Source organism: Etheostoma cragini, chromosome 3 (assembly GCF_013103735.1).
Source record: "Etheostoma cragini isolate CJK2018 chromosome 3, CSU_Ecrag_1.0, whole genome shotgun sequence".
NCBI lineage: Eukaryota > Metazoa > Chordata > Actinopteri > Perciformes > Percidae > Etheostoma > Etheostoma cragini.
In genome coordinates this window covers 803,084-826,225 of record NC_048409.1, presented here as the reverse complement: position 1 = coordinate 826,225, position 23,142 = coordinate 803,084, and the positions used below count along the sequence as shown (strand labels likewise).

Here is a 23,142-nt window from a genome sequence, read left to right as displayed (position 1 = left end):
CTAACAACCAAATCCAAGTCTAGAATCTTTTGATGTCTGTGAAAGAGTCGTTTGGAGTCATCACCGTTGCATAACTAAGACAAGGAACTACAGTACAGGCAGTTGTTTAATGTAAGCAGCACAGAGCGCTCAGGCCTTTGATTTATGAGCCAGAACAGTCTCCCAGTCTCCTCCTCAGACTCCAGCTCTCTGGCCTGTAGAGGAAATATGGGCCTTTGCGGTCAGCAATTAAGCAACTCTGGAACAACTTGCCCATTGTGAGATGGGAAGACAAATGCATTGTAAGAGGCAAGCAACAACACTAGTAACAATAATAGTTATTGTTAAAAGGTATTCTTCAGTCAGGGCTGCAGCTAATGAGTTCAACCCTAATAAATCCTATCAACGTCTAATTTATTGCTTGGGATTGAGATAAATTACAGGGAGATATAAAGTGGATGTTTCACTCGTGGCAGCCCGGAGGCCCTGGCCTCCCCGGTAACACACTCTTCATTAGTGGCCGACAAAAGGAGCAGAGGACACACAATAGGAGGAAGACGCGGGCATCAGACAGTGAACCATGAGGCTCCTTTGCATCTGATGATTTCAAATGCGTTGCCTCACCAACTGTTTGGCTCATTCATTCCCTCTCACTGCCCCCGCTAATCGCTGAGATTTGATCATATCTCTCGGCACACATTCTGGTTTTCCCCCGCTGCCCTTTATTTCTCTTTTCTTGGTTAATGAGAAGTGAATGCTGAATGTTTCAATCATCAGGTATTTTTGTCTGCCTTCACACTCACCAATTTACCCTGCCCCGCCTCGACATTTCTACACTCTTTGTAAATGATTGAAGACAATACATGGAGCAGCCCACTGAGCTTCCCAATTGTGTCACTTCCAATTAGCCCTTCTGAGACGTATGCCCTTTGGCTCACCAGCTTTCAAGTTTAAGAGAACTGAGCGGTGCCCCTTGTATTGCACCCCGCCTTCCTTCGCTCTCTTTCCATCTAAATTCATGCGTGTCTTCATGTGTGAGTTTACGAAGGGGGAGAAATCGCAAGAAAGACAGACAGGGATTCTTTTTAATCCTATAACCAAAAATAGCAGTTTGCTGTAATACTGTATGTATGGGGCTGCTGGGAGCTTAGAACGAGCTCCCCTTACATAAAGAGTGCACATTTCTCAATAAGCCACCCAGCCTTCACTTTAGTCATCCTCCATATTATACATCATTAATACTGATGTTCCTAAGTAGCTAAGAACTAGGATATGCACGTTGTGGTGGTCCTCTGATTCAGCTCTGCAGCTCTGTCAAATCTGCCTGCAACCTGCTTTTCTGTCACATAACTTTTATAAAGCCACACTGAAGTGATGGGGATTGTAAATAGCAGAGTGGTGAGCCACACTATGCGAGCAAACGTTTTGGAGTTAATGAGAGGGCTGGAGCACTGCGGCTTCTTAAACTAGGGCAGAGAAACTTGCAGCTTCAGTGGAAGCCTTCCCTCAGACCTCGCGTCCCGGGACAACACATGTGCAAAACTAACGGAACACTTAAACAAAGCTGGTGCCGTGTGGAGCAGTGTCCACTTACTGCTGTCAATCAAACAAACAGACAGAAAGACATTTCCATGGCCAGAGCTGCAGAGAGAAATAGAAAGGGCGTGGGTTTCCTTTCAACACTAAGGGGGGGGGGGGGGGGGGGGGGGGGGGGGGGGCATTATGGATCAAAACCAGAGCACAACAATCACAGATATATTTTGGGCAGCCCAAATGACGCTCAATATTCAAACTAAAAACAAAAGATAGGAATTGATGGCAAAATATGTTGTACAGTAAAATACAGGAAGGTATTAAGAAAATGAAAAGTTTTCTTCATCAGACTATATGCTCCACCCGGTTTACAATATGTGCGCCCAATCCAAGATTTTTAAAATGGGACTAAAGCCACACCTTTGGCACTGGATGTGAAATCAACTCATCAAATCAAACCAATTTATTGAAACATTCTTTCAAATATTCACTCAATCCAACACAGCATGAATGTGCTGAATGTGTGTTGCTTTTAAACTGTCATGAGTTAAGAAATGTAAAGTAAAACAACATCAACTACTGTACATTCTAGCATAGGACAAAAAAACACTCTTGGTTGTTTGCATTTATTTAAAGTGCCCATATTCTGCTCATTATCAGGTTCATAATTGGATTTTGAGGTTATACCAAAATAGGTTTACATAGTTTGATTTTCAAAAAACACCATATTGTTGTTATACGGCACATTGCTGCAGATCCTGCTTTCACCCTGTGTGTTTAGGTCTCTGTGTTAGCTCCAGAGTGAGACATCCTACTTCTATCCTATCTTTGTTGGGGGCTGCACATGCTCAGTAGCTCGGTATGATCCCATCAACTACAACTGTACAGAACTACACTCTGTGTTTGTTTGATCAGTTTCTTGATGCCACTTGAGTTCATGAGTTTTTGTTTGTATTTTCTGGTTTACATGACAGACAGTTGAATTCCTGTATAAAAATAATAAATCATTTTGGTCCTAATCCATATTCATCCAAAGAGCCTCTGCTGTGCACCCCCTCAGTCAGAACACAAACAGACCACGGAGACGTAAACTCACCTCCAACAAACTGGATGCCGCCGGCCACCCGGCCGATGGTACGCGAGATGAGGTCCGAGATGCAGCAGCCCATGAGAGCGGTGAGGGCCACCAACAGGAGGAGGCCGCACCCCACGCCCGTCACCACGGTGCAGATCCTCCACTCCAGACTTGGGATGCCGTTGAAGGAAGCGTAGCGCCCACACTGCTCCAGCATCACCGTGGCTTGCTTCTCCTCGTCCCTCACCGGGTAGGAGCAGCGCCTGAACGTGCCAAAGGACACGGGCTTGTCCATCTGTGTCCCCAGCAGCCAATAGGGCATGAAGAAGCCAACGCAGGAGGCAGCAGCACACAGCAGGGACAGCAGGGCCCAGATAACCCCCGTACACGTCAGACTAGAAGCCATGGTAACAGTCTGCAGACGGTTCCCACAGTCACTGAACTGGCAGCCGTTATATGAGCAGTCGGTGTGTTGTGAGCAGCCTTCACCTTCTCAGGGACTCCGTGTCCCTGTCAGGAGGAAGACAAACACAAGACAGAAAAGTCATCCGTGGGAACAAGTGCAAAAGCCACAGCTCGATACGCTGAAAACTAAAAACCTGTTCTGCAGTCCTTATGAGTGCAGCTATAAACACGGATATGAAAGAATCCCAGTAGAGAGTATTACTCGTTAGTTTGTTAGATATCTTATCTGTAGGATAAAGCACTTTTCCCTAAACCATGAAGTAAGCAGATAGAAACACTTAACAAATGGTCTTGTCAAAAATGATCAATCATAGGCGAACATTTCCTAGGCTATATCTTTCTTATTTCTTTAAGCATTTCCTTCATCAACATATAGCAATGTTAAGAAACAATTACCAATCTTAGCTTTTAGTTCCCATACATAACTCAGCACATGTAAGGCTAAAGAGGACATGCATGACAACTAGAATACCGTACAGGTGGGCTATTATTGGAACAAGTAGTGTTATTAGGTATGGTTACTGTGAATTTAGTTAACAGTATTCCTAATCTAAACTTTATAATGACATCATACACACATCAACACAGAACTACAGACATAGCAGCCTATGGCACGTTACAGGACTAGAATACCATATGAACTACAGACGCAATGGGAACTGGAGGAGAGACAGCAGAAGTCCTACAGGACCATCTCGGGGATTTTCGTTAGGGGTGACCTGACGGAGCACGCTGTGGTATCGCAGTGCTCACACTGTCGGAATGGGGATCAGGACAACAAGGCACAGGAAGAGCCAGAACTAAGAGCAGAAGAAAGCTTACATGTTGGGAGGGCTCCGGAACAAGGCGCGCTCGGTGGACACGGAGAGCTGATTCCCATCTGCTGACTCCTCAAAGCAAACTTTTCTTCAGTCGAGGAAGAAAGAAGAAAAGAGATTCGATCGATCAGAGGACGTAAATCCTAAAAGTGAGAATCAGAATCCGTTCAGAAATCACTTGTTCCTCGTTAATATATCTGATCGAGGCGCAGATCAATGATTCACTCCTGTGCTGGGGAGAAACGTGCAGCGCTCACCGACTGGACTCCTGTTTCCACATTCCTGCTCAGAGAGAGAGAGAGGGAGAGAGAGAGGGAGAGGAGAGAGAGAGAGAGAGAGAGAGGGAGAGAGAGAGAGAGGGAGAGGAGAGAGAGAGAGAGAGGGGGAGAGAGAGAGGGAGAGAGAGAGAGAGAGGGAGGGAGGGAGGGAGAGAGGGAGGGAGGGTGGGTGGAGGGATGAAAGGGGGCGTGTCCATGAAACACGGTCGGGAGGTGACCATCAATCACACCAATCCCCGTCCTGGGCTGGACTCTCCGCTACTATCATTCCGTACATGCTCCTGGCGCATTCAAGGACGCCTCGTAAACTACAGAAATAGTGGAAATTACAAATCCTAATCTAGTAAACGTCAATGGAGTTGTTGTAGGGATGATGAAAGGTAGGAACGTGAGTGATGAAATGATAGTGTAGTATAGTAGAATATGGTAATTATCAATAATAACAAATGTATCACAAATTAATATAATTATGGTTTTAAACGTTTCTTCTTTTGTGCCTTATGTGAGTTAAATGTGGAGTCTGCCTTGGTATTAACATCTTGAGACAGTGTTGAAAATAAGTCTGCTCACATTAACATGTTACCTTTTGGAGTCAATGTGTTCTGTTGATTAATAACCACAAGAAAAGAAATATTTTTAAATTGTTAGTTGATTTTAAAGCAGCACATTCATATATTTTAATGTTTTTATTATAATATAGGCTACTGCTGTTTATTAATAAATCAAGTCTACTAACAGGTTGGTTTACTGTACGCTTAAGATATGGTCAAAACTCTTGTCCATTTGAGGATATTTAAATTGGATTTGTTTAATCAGTAGGCTAGTTTGATCTGACTTATTCATTGATATGACAATTATTATAATAATGTATTTCCATATTTCCAACAGCGTTTTAACGCAGCATTGCTCCCTGCTCTCTCATTTCCTCTCTAAATGATGGTTTCTCTCATCTCTAAAAGTTGCTCTTTCACAGCTTCTTCAAGGATCGAGAAAGCCTAAAGAAGAAGATTATATTTGCATGATAACATTTCCGTCGTGGTCGTCATCAGTCTTTGATGACATAACTTCTTTTGTAAACAACGTATTTTGACAAATATAAATATAATCGCCTAGCGGAACCTTTCGTTCTCCTCCATGGATGTACACGCCGACCGGACGTTATTTTCAGACGGACCAAAACATTTTCCCTAAAGTTGACGTGGAGGTGCTGGTGTACAATGGCTGATACCAAAGTAGAAATGTCGACTGATAGCTCCACTGTAACGCAGAACCCAAATGCGGCTTCTCAGCCCAATAACCCGCTGTCACGGAAGCTTAACAAGATACTGGAGACGAGGCTTGACAACGACAAGGTAAGACGGAGGAGGCCAGCTTCTGGCTAGCCGGGCAGCGCTGACGTTAGCTGGGACTGCTAGCCGCGTCACACCTGGACATCATTCCGCTCTTGTGTGACATTGTTGTCAACCCCACAGGGATAAAGGTCCGGGATGATACAGTGTTAACCGCGACGCGTAGTGTAGCCCGTGTAACGGCGCGTGGCGTGTCCTAGCTTGTGTTCCCCGTCTCAAACCGCTTCCTGATCCAAGGTCCTAGTCCACGTTAACTAAGGGAAGCGGCTTGTTCAGCGCAGGTTCGTGTGTAGGGCTCCATGATATAGCGACCAATATCGGTATCGCGATATCGCGTTGCGCAGAGTTACATCGAAAGTGAAGGGATAAGTATGTCATATTTATTTGTGTAGTTTCTGATATGTCCTGGTCTGTAGACGTCCTCTTTATTGGTTTTATACTGTCCAAGCAGTAAAACTTGTCCTGGTCTGTATTTATTCATGTTTTACCAGCCCAATATTGAAATAAACCTTGAGTGTTGTAACAAAACTCGTTTTGTTTGATATGAATATATTTTGATGCGTTTTCCCATAATTTTTGTAATTTTAGAAATGTTTAAAAATATCAAAAATAATACGGAAATTGAAATATTCATAATCAATATCGCAATATCCCATTTTGTCAGTATTGTGTAAATACCCCTACAGCACCCAACTCCCCTCCTATTGCCCTGGATATGCTGTGTGTGCTTTCAGGAGATGCTGGAGGCCCTGAAGGCGCTCTCCGTGTTCTTCACTGAAAACAGTTTGCGGACCAGGAGAAATCTTCGCGGTGACATCGAGAGACGAAGCCTTTCGATCAACGAGGAGTTTGCACGAATATTTAAGGACGTAAAAGAGGTAACATAGATATTTATCTATGTTTATAATTTATTACCCTTACACCTTAAACAACACCCATGTCCAACTCATTTTAACCAGCTGAAACATTCCTTTTAATAAATGAGGTTCTCCCATTCAGGCTGTTATGGAGTTTCACTTCTAAATTGTTAAAGGTCCCTAATTCTTTTAATATCAGGGTCATACTTGTATTTGGGGGTTCTGCTAAAACGTGGTTACATGCTTTAATGTGCATAAACATTATTTTTCTCATACTGTATGTCTGTATATACCTGCATACCTGGTGATTAGATCAAAAAGAAAGGTTTTCAGTTCCTGGAGACACAGCTGTGATAGTGTTGTATAACCACAGATCCAAGTTAGGAAGTGCATTTTAATGTTTAGGGAGTGACATGGAGTTTTAGGTTTAATGTGTAAGACTCTTTGAGAATGTATTAGCAGCATCATCACAAGACCAACGGCTGTATGGAGAATCTGCAAACCTGTGGTCGAAGCCGGCTACCTTTTAACAGCCGTGGCACTCGTTTGACTTTGCGTGTGTGAACCGAGTTGCATCCGCCTCATTGCTGTTTGAACTGTGACTTCATGTTCTCCACAGGAGCTTGAAAGTGTTCATGAGGATGTCCAGGCCATGAGCACATGTTGTGAAGAAATGACCAATAGATTAAAGGTATGGTATATCCTCTCTGCATGTGGTTTGAAATTCTCCTGTACATATGATGATATACTGAAACTAGACTCTTCATAATAACACTAAAGAGTAATATATTTGTGTATGGTGTGTATCAAATGTTAAACGTCGGTCTGACACTTCATTTGACAGACTTATTAAAGTTCCTTTGAGAGCATAATGTTTGTAAGCCTTTTTTTAAAAACACAGCAACTTTTCTTCAACAGGCTGCGAAGGAGCAAACTCAAGACCTCATAGTAAAAACCAACAAGCTGCAGGGAGAAAAGTGAGTTGAACCTTACAGGGGAAACGTTTTATGTGTGTGTGTGTGTGTGTTTGGATATGTGGGGTGTATGTGTGCATGTGGTACTGCCCAGGGTTAACCTTATAACCTGACATATGTCTATTTGAACTAAGACAGACATAATGAATCAATGGAGGAAAGGAGGAAACAGCAAATCCAGCTGCCTTTGACTTTGTTTGCCTATAAGTCATGTAGAACTTTATTTGCTCGAAGAGGGGCCAACTGGGTTTGCAGCACTGAAAACAGTAATCATAAAAGACCAATTTAAATACAACCTATAATCATAATTAGTAAAAAACATCATTAAAAAGCCATATTTACCAAGCGTGTTGGGGTGGTCAAGCTGTTATGACCTGATCCTATTTGAGTGAAGCAGTGAGACGGCTGAGGGTACGAGGGAGTGTTTCTATCTGTTGGTTTTGACTAATGGGGGTGTGAAGCGGGAACCAGAATGCACGGTCGGAAGCTCTAGGTGCTGTCAGACAGAATGGATTCCGCCTTCTTTATATAATAGTCTGTCATACAAATCGGACAGGATTTTTTTGTTGCGTATCCGTGATACTCTTACAGACCTTGGTTGCCTTTGTTGGTGCATTGTCTCTGTTTTTAGAACGAATTGATCAAGGATCTGTCAACTTCAACTTGCTACACGAGTCTGATACACAGTGACCAGAGAAGTAGAAACTTCTGTGCAATGTAATGTAATCCAACGTGCAGTAATTATGGCTGCTTTTGGGAAACGTACTCTTAAATAGTTTTTTTGTGGCAGAACAACTTTTTAGGCATTAGATTGGTATTTTTGGGGATTAGATTGCATCATATTGTACATTTATTTATGATAGTTTGCTTCATAAAGCTGGTGGACTAAATGTGAGGTATTTCTTGTTCTATTATGAAGTCATGTGCTCTACATGTTTATAATGTACAGCCTTAAGTAGCTCTGAGCACTCTAAAAACTGCAGTGGTACTTTTAACAAAAACTGAACCTGGCACTGTTTATTGTAGGACTGTTGTGATGGATGACATTGAATAAGTTTTGCAGAATTATTCAATAATGTTTAACTAATGTCAAAACACACAATCATGTCATCCAAACTGTAAAACAACAGAAAAGCCACAGAGAAGATGTTGGTGGACTAAACATGAATTGCAACGAGTCCTTGGCGTGTGGCTGAGGGATCGTGCTGGGGGTTTAACAGTTAGGAGTCGGGAGCTGCTGCCTTGTCCTTGCAGATGTCGATATGGGAATTAACCGAGAGACTCAGCCTTTTTCTTAATCTATCACAGCAAGCACACGTTTCTCAATCTGATTGAAAGTAAATCACCAAAATGTAAAATGAGACCATGGGATGAGGCTGCTGCCCTGAACATTTAAAGTAAAATGTCAGTGAAAGATAAGACAGCTAGTTTATTTAAAAATGTCTGAAATTTCAAGTAAATCTTGTACTGCCATTTTTTCCCCGTTATCTGTTCTGAGGCTGGAAGTCCTTTTGGGAAACTATCGCATACGTCACTGATGGATATTGTCATCAGTCCAAAGCTAGACACAATCCGTTCACTCTCTCTGTGGTCTCATTTAACTTCCACAGAAATGACCTCTTTTTCTATTTAAGTTTCCCGACAAATCAATCATAGCACACTACAGGAACAACATGGTGATAAGCGTTTATTGCACACATGTTGTTTGGAAAGTTGGTCCTTGCTTGATGTGCTAACAGTTCCTTGTTTTAAAGGAGTAAAGGAGTTGTCACTGGCAGTGGTCAACCAAAGGGGGTTTTCCCATTTAATTAGAACCATAACATTAAATTCAAAATGATCTAATGATCATTTGAAATATTTGTACAAATAAAAACATGACCCAACGAGTTTGAACTCCATTATGTTCAAGACTAGACTTTCTAATCTGTGAAGGGCTGCTTCTCTTTAGTGTAAAAAGTTAGAGGCATATGGGGCTGGGCAGGAAGGGCTGGCAAGCACATCTTTATTTTTGATGAGGAGCGATGAATGATTCATGAGGTTGATGAAAATTTCTCCAACAGTCGTCTATTTGCATAAGGAGGGCAGCAATCATCATTAATGAAGCGTTATTTGTTATGTCCTGGGATGTCTGGCCCTGAGATACACATCAAAGTAGTTCTTGTTCACCCTGCGGTGCTCCTTATCTCATTGAAGCCAGGCTGTTACAACTGGAGAGCAGCCCGTCACAATGTTCCTGTATTTGAGCATTTGCATTGAGATTTGCTGACAACACATATTAAGAGCCATCAAAAATGCAGATCCAGGACCATGGCGTAGAGTCATGAGTGGAGTCAGACGGTGTATCTTGGCTACTGACACAGCTGCAACTCATGGAATAGTGATAGATTTTATTTTTGGTTGAAAGCCTGCCAATAAAATTAATCTAAGTATGATTAATCTATGAGTTAGGCAGGGCAGAGTGTTGACAGGGAATTTGAAAATGAAACATCATCTCCTGTTGGCTGATAGCTGAGGGGTTTGGGTTTGGTTGGGGTTTATTAGAATTTTAGGGCGGCTATGACCTTAGCGCTCAGTGACTGTGAGCTGACAAAGAGACGTGGGCAATAATAATGTAGATTTCTGGCAAAAGACACTGCTTACAGCTGTGATGTACTGAGGCAATTCCATGCTCCGCTGGCACAGCTCTAGGACCTCCTTGAGGTAAAGGTGACACAGGAGGGGAGGGGCTCTGAATCTGAGAGCAGTGAAAGACACCACTGGGGACAAAGCCACCAGTGAATGTGTGCTGACAATGAATGCATTAATATATAAAATAAACATGTCGTTTTGTGAAGGGTATCTTGTTGAATGTCAGAGGTTCTACTCGAATGCTCTTCCGAGTGCCCCCCCTCCTGTGTTGTCTTTTTCTTTGCATAGTGGTCCCATTGGGAACTGCTGTCCATCTGCGTGACATTTTCATTCGCAGAACTACAATGACCCCAGAGCCAGATGGGATAGTGTCTGCATGCCGGGCTTTGACCTTGTCTTTAGCGATTGTGTCTCAGATGAGCTGCCAGGGGAAGTGTGCAGTCAAGCTGTCCTCCTTCAGCCACCCACCAGTCAGCCCACTGCACCACACCACTCCAGTTATCTCCGTCCCATCTATTCCAGGTCACACAACCCTCTGCAGTCTCAGACCACTGTCTTTGTGTTCTACATTTCTCCTAATGACCCTTATTAAACCATATGAGGAAAATATGCAATGACGCTGTTGATTATTGCGATATTACTTGCGATAAATAAACATAATAAAATCTACTCAGTTCTGCATTTCTGCTGCTTTCAGTATTCTGCTAAACTATAGCAAAGGGCTTGTTGGCTTGTTGTCATTTCCAACATTCTTTGATTGAACAATTAGAACATTGAAAAAAATCAATCTGAGTGTATTTCGCAATGTGTTTATTGTGCCAGTTGATATTGTGATGGCAATAAAAAAAATAGGATACATCATGCAGCCCTAACTCTTATCAGTGTTATCAGATTTTTTTGTGCTTAAAGGGCAGCTCTGTAAAGCTCTGCAGATGCTCCTGATGCGTATTTACATGACAGAGCTGGCCTGTCCTGGACTGTTTGCTATCTTATCTGTCTGTGGCACTGTGTCATTTGTCAGCTCTAATGAAATGGAAAGGAACCATTGCTTACAGTGTGCAGAAGCAAAGGTGGAAGAGGCGGGCCAATGAGAATGGACGACCTGTGTTTGTCTGCCAGTTTTAAGGCGTGCTGCTCTTTTGTTTTGGGCTGGTCCTGTTCAAAGACTCTGTCAGCAAGAGCAGTAAATAGGTATTGTGTGTTGTTCCATAATGAAACGTAACGCTACCCAGCTGCCCGGCCCTGTGTGATCTTTGCATTAGCGTGACATGTCATCAGCTGAACAAGTTGAGACGTCTCCCAAACGGATGTTTGTGTGAACTGTGTGGCCTCAGCAGCAGCAGCCCGAGCTGAAGGTGTTGCTCTGTTGGTTTAGTTCTCCAGCTGATAGTGTGCCACTCAGGCAGCTACTTGGTTGCATGCCATAGAGCAATGGAGATACATTTAGTAACCACAACTAAGAGTTAACCACTTACATTTTTGGCTTGTCGCAACCACTAGGGGTGGGAATGACCCCCATGATACGACATTCCAGTTTTCCTCAGTTGCTCTGGTACATTTCTGGAATCATCCTTGACATTTGCAAAACAGAAAGTGCATTTCTCAAAACAATTTGTACAAATAGCAAAACACCATGGATTACCTGCAAAAGCCAGTCTCTTGCTCAAAATCCTTAGTTCAACTCTCAAAAGTAAATATCTGTCTATGAACATGTCAGTGTCCTCAGACGTCATTGTGTACGGATAAGACAGTCACATTGCTTAGTCGTGTTTACAATACAACAGTATACTCTGGAGGGATGTTCTGATGTAAACTATGGCTAAAGTTTTGATGACAGTTATTGTAAATTGTAGGTTACAACTTAGTGTGTTTTGGAGTTTGATTGCAAGAGACTGGACAAGACTCACATTCCAGCTTTTACTGTTTGTACTGTCATTTTTGACAGACCATGTCATTGGGATTGCAGAAAGGAAAAGACAGCACTGCATAGCACAAAGAAAAAATAAGAAACGTGAACACAGGACAAGTTCCTTAGGGAAAAATTTCACATGTAGTGCCGTGCAGTCTTCCTACACCTCCGGATGTTCCTGTCTGTTGGGCCACAAATTCTCATCCACATCACAACGAATATCTTCTCTTGTGATGCAGCGTGGAAATAATCTTTTAGAGTGTCTTATCCAGCCTCTGCAGGCATCTGCTGTGATGTCATCACACGCTGTATCCATGGCAGCCAGAAGGGGCTTCTTTGTATGAGGCTGGCGATCATATACTTTCCATCTCAATGTGGAGATACATTCCTCAATGGAGTTAAGGAATGAGGAATAGGGTGAAAGGAACTCCATCAGCATCCTTTTGTGGGCCGCAGATCATTGCCTAATGAGGTTTGAGCGATGGAAACTTACATTTTTCCAAACATATTTGGATTACATGCTATATTACATACTTTGGCAGGTCATCTCCATTCCGACCCTTCTCTTGTTCAGTGATGACATCCCTGTAGAGAGTGTTGTAAAAAGGTGACAAGATGCTCTGTATTATATGGCCCAACAATGGGAATACGCATTAGCACACCATTCTCAGAGATAGCAGCACCCATGGTCATGCTCCCGCCCCATTCACCCATGGTCATGTTCCCGCCCCCTTCACCCATGGTCATGTTCCTGGCGAACTCATGGTCATGTTCTTGGCAAACCCATGGTCATGTTCCCGCCCCCTTCACCCATGGTCATGTTCCCGCCCCCTTCACCCATGGTCATGCTCTTGGCAAACCCATGGTCATGTTCCAGTCCCTTTGCCTGGCACATCTACTGTAGCTCTGTGGCCGGTGATATTTGGTCCACGCCTTCTGTGTTTCGTTAGGTTGAAGCCAGCCTCATCCATATAGATGAAGCTGTGCTGTGGTTCACTTGCTTCCATTTCCATTATATGCTAGATCCAGAAGACACCAAATGAGTTTTATGAATCAGATGCATTTTCATTTTGGGCAAGATACAGTTGCATCAAATGTAAACCGCACATCTGTGTGCATCTCCTTTTCTACAGCCATAGCAAATGTGTCATACAAGGTCACGCTTACTGTACTGTATATCATTATACAAAATTGTACTTTTTACTGTGAGGTACAGTTACTGCATGTTCATATCTGTTCTAACTGTACGCACTGGTAGCGCAGCTCCGTCACTCCTTTACCATTTTTTCCAAATGGAACAGCGTATATTCGTATTCATTTGGTGTCTTTTCAGCAGCCTGTCAATGGTTGAGGCGCTGACTGTCTGGATGTTTTCAAAGATGTTCTTGTCCTCTATCGTGGCACTCTTTGGCCCGATTCCAAAGTCTGCCATCGATGCAGACTTCACAAAATGGAATTACCCACAGTTAAAAGCATTGTGACGTTTACCACAGAGACCATAGGGGAATCCGGAAATTACAAAAGGTAAACACCAGCACGCCATGCGACCACGGAGGGGACCTGTTGTCCAGCTTGTCAAATAAATGTCGCAGGCGTCTCCTGGGCCTTGGCCGTGTGGAAAGCAACAAACTTGAAATGAAAATACCCAAACCGGCAAGTGTCGGCAACATCTTTGTTATTAAACGTTAATTAAATGTTAAAGGTAACGTGTGATCTCATGACGTGCTGTCCCAATCCCAGCAATACCTTTCTGAGCCCTTGTGGCCTCACACACTCACTCCCTCAGCACTTGAGATCATTAGTCTGTGAGTCTTTAGTCCTTAGTCCTCAGGGTTCTATTTGGGAATGGGCCTTTATCTCCCTCTCATGGCATTGTTTTCTACAACCATGGTGCAAATAGCCTCCTCCAGTTCAGGTGAGAAAAGTGGCCCTCCGCCACCCCTGTGAAGTTATCTTGCAGTCCTATGTGGAAAAAATATAGTATACTTACTGTATATTGTAAAATGCAAGTGGAATATTGTACAGAGCATTACAGAAAGTATACAGTATTACAGTACAGTGCCAGTTGTTAGATTACATACAGTCTAAATGGTTGATGAAACAGTTGTTCCCATCCAATTTCTTGTCCTTCCATTGTCAGACATTGTAACGTTGTGTTGTGCTCCGGTCACATATGTATTTGCCAGTTGATGGTTCATGAGAGGCACCTTCGTTAGAGAAAGTCAAGATTCACCTGGGAGCAATTTACCAATTCAGGAAAGATTTAGAAAAAAGGTCTAATAGAAATATATATATAAATATGCTTGACATAATATGACAACTTGTTCAACCATTTTGCATGTAAAATCTTTGCTTTGAAGTAATGCGTAAATGTTGTTGCGGGGGCGGGACTATTCAATATGACCCATTATAATATGTTTTGATCAACATGAAATAAGCAATTGATAATGTAGGAAACGGCAGATAATTGTACATAATCCTTGGCATGGATGAACCAAAGCATTTGCAACTTGTTCAAAGAAATGCTTTTTTATAGCGCACAAGAGACACAATGATTTCAAGAGTGACCAGGTAGTGTTGAGAAATGTACCAAAGCCACTGAGGAAAAACTATCACGATACTTATGTCACAATTTGATAGTATTGCGATATATTTAAGCATATTGCATTACATTGCAATTTATTACATTTTTCTAAATAAGTCCTTAAAGCCCCCTAAAACTAATCCCCCCCCCCCCAAAAAAAAAAAAAACTTTGTCAACATCTGTTTGATCTAAAAAGATAAATTTCTCTGTTTGTCTAAAAACTCAACGGCACCATCTAGTGAACTGGTAAAGCAATTTATTTTATTTCTCATGTGCAATTTATGTAGTAAAAGATGTGTGGGTGTCCAGATAGCTCAGTTGGTAGAGCGGCGCCCATATGTAGAGGTTTAACTCCTTGATGCAGCAGACCTGGGTTTGACTCCGATCTGCAGTCCTTTGCTGCATGTTGTTCCTCCTCTCTCCCCTTTCACTTCTCCAGCTGTCCTGTCAAATAAAGGACAAAACGCCCCAAAAACTATCTTTGAAAGATTGAGATTTGGATTGAGTGTATCGATACAGTATTGCCACTAAAATGATCAATACCATTTTGTGTCAATCCTCCAGTAATTCTTACAGCATATGATGAGTGTGTGTGTTTTAGTGGAACCATTTTGTTCCTGAAAACAAAGCAAATGCTTTAAGTATGACTTCTTTGTAGGTAATTACAAATTCAGGAGCTCTGAAACCCTCAAACGGTCAGGGACATCAAAGTGAAAATGAAAACCTGGCTAATATGAGACTTGAGTCTTATTAAGGCTCAGCGGGCTGTTAATGAGTGTCTGGCTGTGAGTAGGCCTTTGTATTGACTGATGGGACTGTGATCATTGGCGTGTGCTAACTAACAGCTTTGTGGAAGCCACATTACCATGCAAGCCTTTGAAATGGCCACTAATAGATTTCAATGGATGATCAACACACATGGTTTACAATTTATGACAGGGTTAGCCATTTGCTTGTTACATAGAACAGTTGATCTTCTTATTTAATTGTCTGGGATCATCATTCAGAAATAAAAAGAAATGTCTTGTAAATCTAAAGAAATCAAGTGTGTAATTTATAAAAAACGTTTTTCACTGATCAAGTTTTTAGATTAGATTATACTTTATTCATCCCACGACGGGGAAATGTTGTCGTTATTTTAGAGACTTGGTGCTGCACCGTCAGCTCAGCTCTGTGAAATAGGCTTCGGTAATTTTAGTGTTTCAGTTTGACAAAGCTGTTTATGAGATTGTGCTGCGTTATATTGCTTAAACGGTTCCTGTGCTTGAACAGACAAAATCAATTGACCTACTTGAGAAATCTGAGCGCACACACACCCATACGGACATAAAGAGAAACATTGTAACTTGTTTTCATCCGATTATGTAACCTGGATCTAATTTGACTTTGAACTATTTTTTTATTTCTTCAAAAAAGCATACATATTGAGTTCATCCTTTGAACCACTAGCCCAGAGTCTCTATATACTTGCCAGTGTGACACGGCAGGTTCACTCAAGGATGTTTCCTCTCTCTGGTATTTGGTAATTACAGTCTGGAGAAGAATGTGTCATGTCCTGACAGCGCTGTAGAAAACCATCCTGCTGCTCCACCACCGCTCCTATGCTCTCCTTTGCTCGTCTGCTCGTCTGCTACAGCTCCCATGGTACCCCTCTCCTCCCCTTGTACAGGCGTCGCAACCTATGTCTTTTGTTGTGATTAACATCCTCGAGGAACAGGTCTGTCACTTTTGGCCTGAACTTGAGAAATTGGAGGAATTTCTTATCTTCTAGAGGTGAATCTGTTAGACATGTTTTCTGTGCTGCTGTTTCTGTGTGCAACATGCCAATGGATAGAAACACTAATAAACAAGGGATACAATTGGGAACAATTGCTGCCTTGAAATGAAGCTCATGAGTTCATATTTCTGACATTGGCGCAGTGTAGTCTCACATTGCCAGACCTATCTCCACAGCGCTGTGGGGTAAGGTCTGGGCCCTCCACACATTCATTCTGGGATAGGAGAAAACCACTTTGGGTTGTTCCCATTTCTTTAACCCAATCCCAATCGTCCTGGGCGGCGCTAAGCTCCCAACGCAAAGACATTGGATCTGCTAAATAGACTTTGGAAGGAACTTGTTTTGATGGAACATTTGCACCCCACAAGAGAAAACACCACATAGAATAATAAATGAAGTTAACTGTTGACACAACACAGTAACGTCCGCTATTTAAATGAGCTGATACACGGTTACACCTTTGTTGATCCAGACGAGCAGCTGAGTGAATTCTATAATTGCTGGTCAAGGGGTTTAACCGTATGAAAGCTGCTGCAAGGTGACTGACAGTAAAAACAAACATTACCAATTTGGAAACTTGATAATGATGTTGTGTTTTTGGGTCAAGTAATTGATAACATATAGTAAAATATAGCTTTTGGACCTAGATTCAAGTGTATCTCATAAAGTCATAACTACAACATCACGGGTCGTTCAAGGGAACTCCTTACATAAACACAGTGAACACGACCAAATTTGTAGGCACCAACTGTTGCTCAAAATGCAGTCTGTGGCTTAAATGCTTCATGAGTTAAATTCCAAGCTATGGCGTGGAAAATGTGAACAATGAGATAAGGCTTATGAAGCCTTTATGGCTATAAGGATCGGATGGCCAATTTATTTTATCTCCCATAAAACTGGTATGTATGTGGGACCTTTTAATGCCATGTTGTGCATGTGTGCGTTTCTGATTTGTGTAAAAGATTGCTGCATAAATTTGCATATTAGTGATAATTCTGATCTTTTAGCTTTCCGTTGAACAACAGTTTACAGTTGCTACATTTCTATTGCTCATATTGGGTGGAGACAAGCATTTTCACATGAACTTAGTTTCTCTAATATATGCACCACTCATTTTAATGAATAGCCTCATTAGCATAGCTTGTTTTTTTTTCATGTATTGCTGTTAATGTGATAGAATATAAGGTAACTGAAGTGCGTCGTGTTTTAACTTATCTCTCTGTCTTAAACTTTAGTGTGTTTTTGTACTCACTTGTGCAAGATAGGGCGTCATTGTCATTAATTCAAATGAAATGTGTCTGTTATATTAGCTAAATAAGGGACCATAATTTTAAATATTTGTGACAGACTTATAGATTGCTTTGGACCATCTTAAGGAAAAGCATGTAGCCTTTCTTTTTAAAGTAGAGATAACCCTTCTGTGTGGATAAAATGAAACAGTTATATTAATTATTGTCCCTACTTAGAATTTTCAATATTGTAGCTGGGCGGCTGTAATGCCCAAGCCTTTCTATGCATGGAATTCAAAGCGCTGGTCTAGCCAAGCTGTCCTCTTTGTGCGTTGCGACACAAGCTCAACACACAAAATGCATAAAGAGCAAAGATGCCTTGAGGTTCTCCGTGTGAGGCTCCACAAGCTGTACAGAGAAAGACTAAATCATAGAATCCTGTAACAGATTTACAACCCTTTACTCTCAGCTGGCTGAGCTCTGGTAATAGCTGTGTGAGAGACAATGGTCTGATAATGTTGGGTTCTCCTCCTCCACCACAACAACCTGGTGATTTACTGATCCAGCCCGGTTTTTGTAGACTGGAAGGGGGGGGGGTATAGACGAGGTGGTTTGAAATGGAAAGATGGGGACAGAGGGAGTGCTCGCTGTTGTTCTGCTGTCCCGTGACAGAGTTCCCTGTTTGCCAGGGTCGGTTGCCATGGTCACTGTTGTGTTGAGTATAGTGACACTGATAGTGATCGCTCTGCTTTTATTGATAGTGACAAAACCTGGCCCGTATCTGGCTCTGTATTCTTTGTGACTCTTGTCTTCCTCTGTTATTTATTCCTGCTCATGATATCTTAACTCTGTGTCCCACCCTGTTGTCTCACCCTGACTGTGTGAGCCTCACTGTGAGCAAAGCTGTGCGAGTGTGTGAGGAGTATGACTGCCATCTGCTGTAGGACTTCAAACATTGCTGCTTGTTGACAACATGCATCATTTTTTGGTTTAAGTAAAGCATACATACTTTGTGCCAGGTTTCCACACTGACAGGTCTTTTTTATCTGCACAGTAAGAAAGCACAAGGGGGGGCACATGATACAGTGATAAAACTCAACAATGAAAGACAGAAGGAATAATCTGGATGCTCTTGTGAGATAAAAATCCACAAGGATTGAACCTTGAAGACATACATTTTTAGTGATTACAAGCAAAGGGCCACCTGTACTGAACAGAAACTAAATGACAAAAACATAAAGAGAAATAATTTTCTATAAAGATATTAGAGTGCTACAATGGCAAATGACAACATGTATCTCTATTTCCCCTCAGTCACCGCCTGGAGGTGAGAGCTCAAGTTGCTCAGGCTTTCCTTGCCAAGTTCCAGCTGTCTAATGAGGAGATGTCTACACTGCGAGGGGCTCGGGATGCACCTATTACTGAGGTATTCCCCATTATAATGTAGACTAACCAATGGAAGAATCCTCCCATCTACACCCACAAGAGGCAATACCAGAGACACGTTAGTGTCTTGATGATCTGTAGCTGTCACCTCCCTTCAGTTTTTTGCTTTAGAGGCTCATTGTCTGTGTCCTGTGACCTTTTCCTGCCATCTTTCCCATGACTTTAATCAACAGCTGAGTTGAACCTGAAATGAATACCTGAAACAAATCCACACGGCAAATGCGTCTTCTGTTTTTCACATTTCTTCTCTGTGTACTAATCCAAAGTAAATCACCCAACACGGCCCACACAACAGGCAACACAACAGCTGGAACCGGCATTTTTCCCGTATAAGAATAGTCCTGGCTACTACAGATTGACACGTCACGCACAGCGTTGTTGAGCACGCTATGTTTGCTACGCCAATTTGCATATAGTGGTGACCCATTTCTTCACCCCACTCCAACTGTTGAGGGCATTCAATACCAAGTGGAAGTTTTTAGGGGGGAGATATGGGACAGTCCTTATACTATACTATATAATATACTAGATACCAACCACTATACATGCCAAAAAAAAAATGATATGAAAACTTTTTATATGATTATGATATGCATAGAATTTAGTATGTCTTTTAATCTGTTTTTAAAGCTGTCCTTTTTCACACCAGAACACTTTTGTTTTTTTTACCAAAGCTATAATTTGTTTGACCAAAAAAAAAAAGTATATTGACTTCTGCAAATCTGCAACCCATATCGCTCCTAATATGTTCACGGGTCATTTAATTTCCCAGGATTTCTTCAAAGCTCTCAGCCGAGTGAAGCACATCCACGAGGATGTGAAAATCCTCTTGCGAACCAACCAGCAAACTGCCGGGTAAGGTGCATGTCTCACTCCTTAGTTTACTCTGTCCTCCTCTGACAGAATGAAATAACAGTGTAGTTTACAGCCATGCTCTTCTAGTTGTCAAATTCATTTTCATCCTGAATGGGGGGGGGGGGATCCTTCCAAGTGTGGTATTTATGTCACCGTCAGGGGATCTGACACTGTGCTGCAGGTTATGGGTCTGTAATGTGTGGTCTTGGTTTGTGTGCTTTTTGCAGGTTAGAGATCATGGAGCAGATGGCCGTGTTACAGGAGACTTCTTATGAGCAGCTCTATCGCTGGGCTCAGAGTGAGTACAGCACACAGAGTTCATACCACTGACGGAGAAAACTGACTCACAGTAACCCTCATTGTTCAAGGCCTCCATACTCAACTTGAACTTGACAATGAAGCTAGTGCATTTAGAAAGAGGAAATGTAAAAATGAAATGTATGAAAAGTTTCCTCCTATAATCAGGCTTTTGAGTCTTTGAGTTTTTTGTCACGCGTTTTCGTCTCTTTATTTTCCACAGTTGGATCATTTGTTAGTTGTTTTTTATTAAAAACCGGATGGCGCTAAATACAGAATTGGGCTTTTTTAAATGAGAGTAAGTGTATAGGACACATTTGAAGACACGTGACTCGTAACCACTGAGTTTTACCAGAAGAATGCCAGAAACTCAATTTTTCCTCAGCTTAGTCACATGTTTTGTCATTGAAATTAAAATGGAATTAAACCTTTTGAGCACAGAAAACTCACTTTATATAAAGCATCTACTAAATTATGAGTTGTACTACAGTTGCTGATTTTGCTGTGCTTAAGAATTGTTTAAAGACACAAATCCAGACATTTGGCAAGTGAACGTTCGGTAATGCTCAAATGAAAGAGGGCATTTACTTGTATTTCAAGCCCTGGTATGGTCTGACAATAGTGGAGTGTTTTGACCCATTTTTCCTACAGCCTCTGCCTGCTCTTTGTTTGTATAGTCTGAAGCATAAGTAAACTTTTTGCGGCAAGCTCCTTGGAAAATATGATTGAAAAATGTTCTTGGTGCTTTGATTTGCTTCTTGCTAACAGGGTTGCCATGGCCCGAAACATTTAGCAACAATAAATTAAGTATAGTGCAAGCGTAGTTACCAGAAAGACTGCAGCTATGTATTAGTTGGATTATAGTGTCCTATTCCTAGTAGTCTCAATTTGCCAGACCATCCTCCACATGCTGCAGAGTGGAGGAGGGTCTGGCTAGTCCACATAGCATTCCATTATCAGAGAAAACGTAGTCTCGTTTATTGGCATTTCTTTAAACCAATCTCAAACGGCATTGGTGCCGCTAAGCCCCGCACAGAGCCTTTGCTAAATAGTCTCAGGAAGGAACTTGTTTTTATGCAACATGTTTATGTTCAAAAATTGTTGTAGTTTTGTGAGAGAAAACTCAGATGTGACAGTCTAGCTAATTGTCTGGATTTACCCTGCAGAGATCTGAGGACCAGGTAACCACAGTCCTCAGATTGGACAGATAGTCTAGCTAGTTGTCTGGATTTACCCTGCAGAGATCTGAGGACCAGGTAACCATAGTCCTCAGAAATCAGCCGCAGGTTAAAGCGCTAACACAGAGACAGAGGAAGGTAACGGACATTGGCAAAAAGACATTCATCCTGCAGAATTTCCTACGGCACCAGAGCAATCTCTGAAGTGGACTGTTGTGGGTGTATTCCTATAGATACATTTCCTGTCCCTTTTTCCTTCTTTCTACAAAGATGAATGCAGAGGACTGACCCAAGAGACCTGTGATATCTGCCCTGTGTTGACTCAATCCATGGAAGCCTTACAAGACCGACCTGTCCTTTACAAGTAATACACACACACACACAGAGACACACACACACACACACACAGAGAGACACACACACACACACACACACACACACACACACACACACACACACACATTAACATGTTGTATGGTCCGTTTCTTTGTTTATCTTTCTCTCCATGCCAATCAGTGTTTATTTCTTCTCTAAGAGCATTAACACCTATAGTGCGTAGTTTCTCTTGCATCCATGAGAAATTCTAAGTGATGACGACAACGCTGTTGGCGCGCGTCCACATGACACAAACCTTCTGTGATTACGCACACCCCCCCTGCCTCCATGCAGTTACTTGTATTCGAGGAGGACACAGAGGATTTGAAAAAATGGATGCACTCTTCTGAAGAGGTCATCTCGAGTTTCTGTGCTGGAAAATCACCGGATGTCTCTGTCTTTCGAACATAGCCACACTGAGAAATCCAGAGAGAGTTGTGTGGAGCTAGTAGTCTTAATTAGCTTTGTAGTAACTCATTTGTCAATGGCTTGAATATAACAGACGTTCATTAATATTTCAAATTTACGCACTAGAGCTTTAACAGCTAGTAGACCTGTGTAGTGCTGAATGTTTTGAAAACGTCCAAAATCAAGAGATGGACACACATTTATTCAAATGTAAATGGCCCTGTAGTCCTGAAAATGTTTTCTAACCACTTCTGTTAGCTATACAGCATCTCTGCTAGACAGGCACTGTCATTCATCAAAGGAGCAGAAATGCATGCCAGTTACATTGAAAATGAAGTGGCAGTTCCCCTACTAATTATAAGGCTCTGTATTTCAATCTGCTCTGTCTTCTGTGGGCACACACAGGTTAATTTTGAGAACTTATTGCCGAGGAGATACTTGTCACTGTGTTCTTGGTGAGATAAACATAAACAGAGCAAACAGCCTAAAGCAAGAGAAAATGACGCCACCATCAAGCCAGCAAAAGATGAAAAGTGCAAATCCACCAAAACAAAGAAGAAAGACACCAGCAAACAAATCAGCATTTTAACAAACTCTGCATCTGCAGCTTTATTAAAAAATACTGTATGAGTACACATTTCACGTGTATACTTTGCGTGAATAATCCAACTATATTTAATTAGATTTTATTCATAGTATCAATTCGTTACAAGCGTTATCTCAAGACACTTTACAGATAGAGTAGGACTAGACTATATCATTTACAAAGACACAACAATTCTAGTAATTCCCCCAAGAGCAAGCATTTAGTGAGACCTGGGACAGACCCAGGCTGTTGGTAGGCGGTGTCTGACGGTGCTGGTTAAGGGGTGATTAACAGTGGCAATAATAGTCACTATTAATAGATATATATCAATAGATATATTGGAACTATGAAACAAGAAATAGTAGTTGTAGTAGTTCATGGCGTAACAGGGCACTGCATGGTGTAGCAGGCCGCAGCAACGCACTGCAGGGCGTAGAAGGATGCAGCAGGATGCAGCAGGGCACTGCAGGGTGTAGCAGGGCGCAGCAGGGCACAGCAGGGCACAGCAGGGCGCAGCAGGGTGTAGCAGGGCGCAGCAGGGT

At 42.1% G+C, this 23,142-nt stretch overlaps 2 protein-coding genes across 4 annotated transcripts in view; one reads left to right on the top strand and one right to left on the bottom strand.

Moving 5' to 3' along the window:
- LOC117941875 (LHFPL tetraspan subfamily member 6 protein) overlaps positions 1-4,176 on the bottom strand; it is a 54,185-nt gene extending 50,009 nt beyond the window's left edge. For all 3 annotated transcript variants that reach the window (XM_034867066.1, XM_034867064.1, XM_034867065.1), the window contains exons 1-2: positions 3,875-4,176; positions 2,609-3,097 (exon numbers count right to left, since the gene is read on the bottom strand). In XM_034867066.1, coding sequence (XP_034722957.1) covers positions 2,609-2,993 — 385 coding nt within the window. In that variant the 5' untranslated portion in view covers positions 2,994-3,097; positions 3,875-4,176. The remainder of the gene's footprint in view (positions 1-2,608; positions 3,098-3,874) is intronic.
- A 1,055-nt stretch (positions 4,177-5,231) lies between these two features.
- cog6 (component of oligomeric golgi complex 6) overlaps positions 5,232-23,142 on the top strand; it is a 31,768-nt gene continuing 13,857 nt past the window's right edge. The window contains exons 1-8 of the mRNA XM_034867054.1: positions 5,232-5,500; positions 6,232-6,375; positions 6,974-7,045; positions 7,273-7,331; positions 18,770-18,881; positions 19,674-19,756; positions 19,984-20,054; positions 21,502-21,595. Of these exons, the coding sequence (XP_034722945.1) occupies positions 5,366-5,500; positions 6,232-6,375; positions 6,974-7,045; positions 7,273-7,331; positions 18,770-18,881; positions 19,674-19,756; positions 19,984-20,054; positions 21,502-21,595 (770 nt within the window). The 5' untranslated portion in view covers positions 5,232-5,365. The remainder of the gene's footprint in view (positions 5,501-6,231; positions 6,376-6,973; positions 7,046-7,272; positions 7,332-18,769; positions 18,882-19,673; positions 19,757-19,983; positions 20,055-21,501; positions 21,596-23,142) is intronic.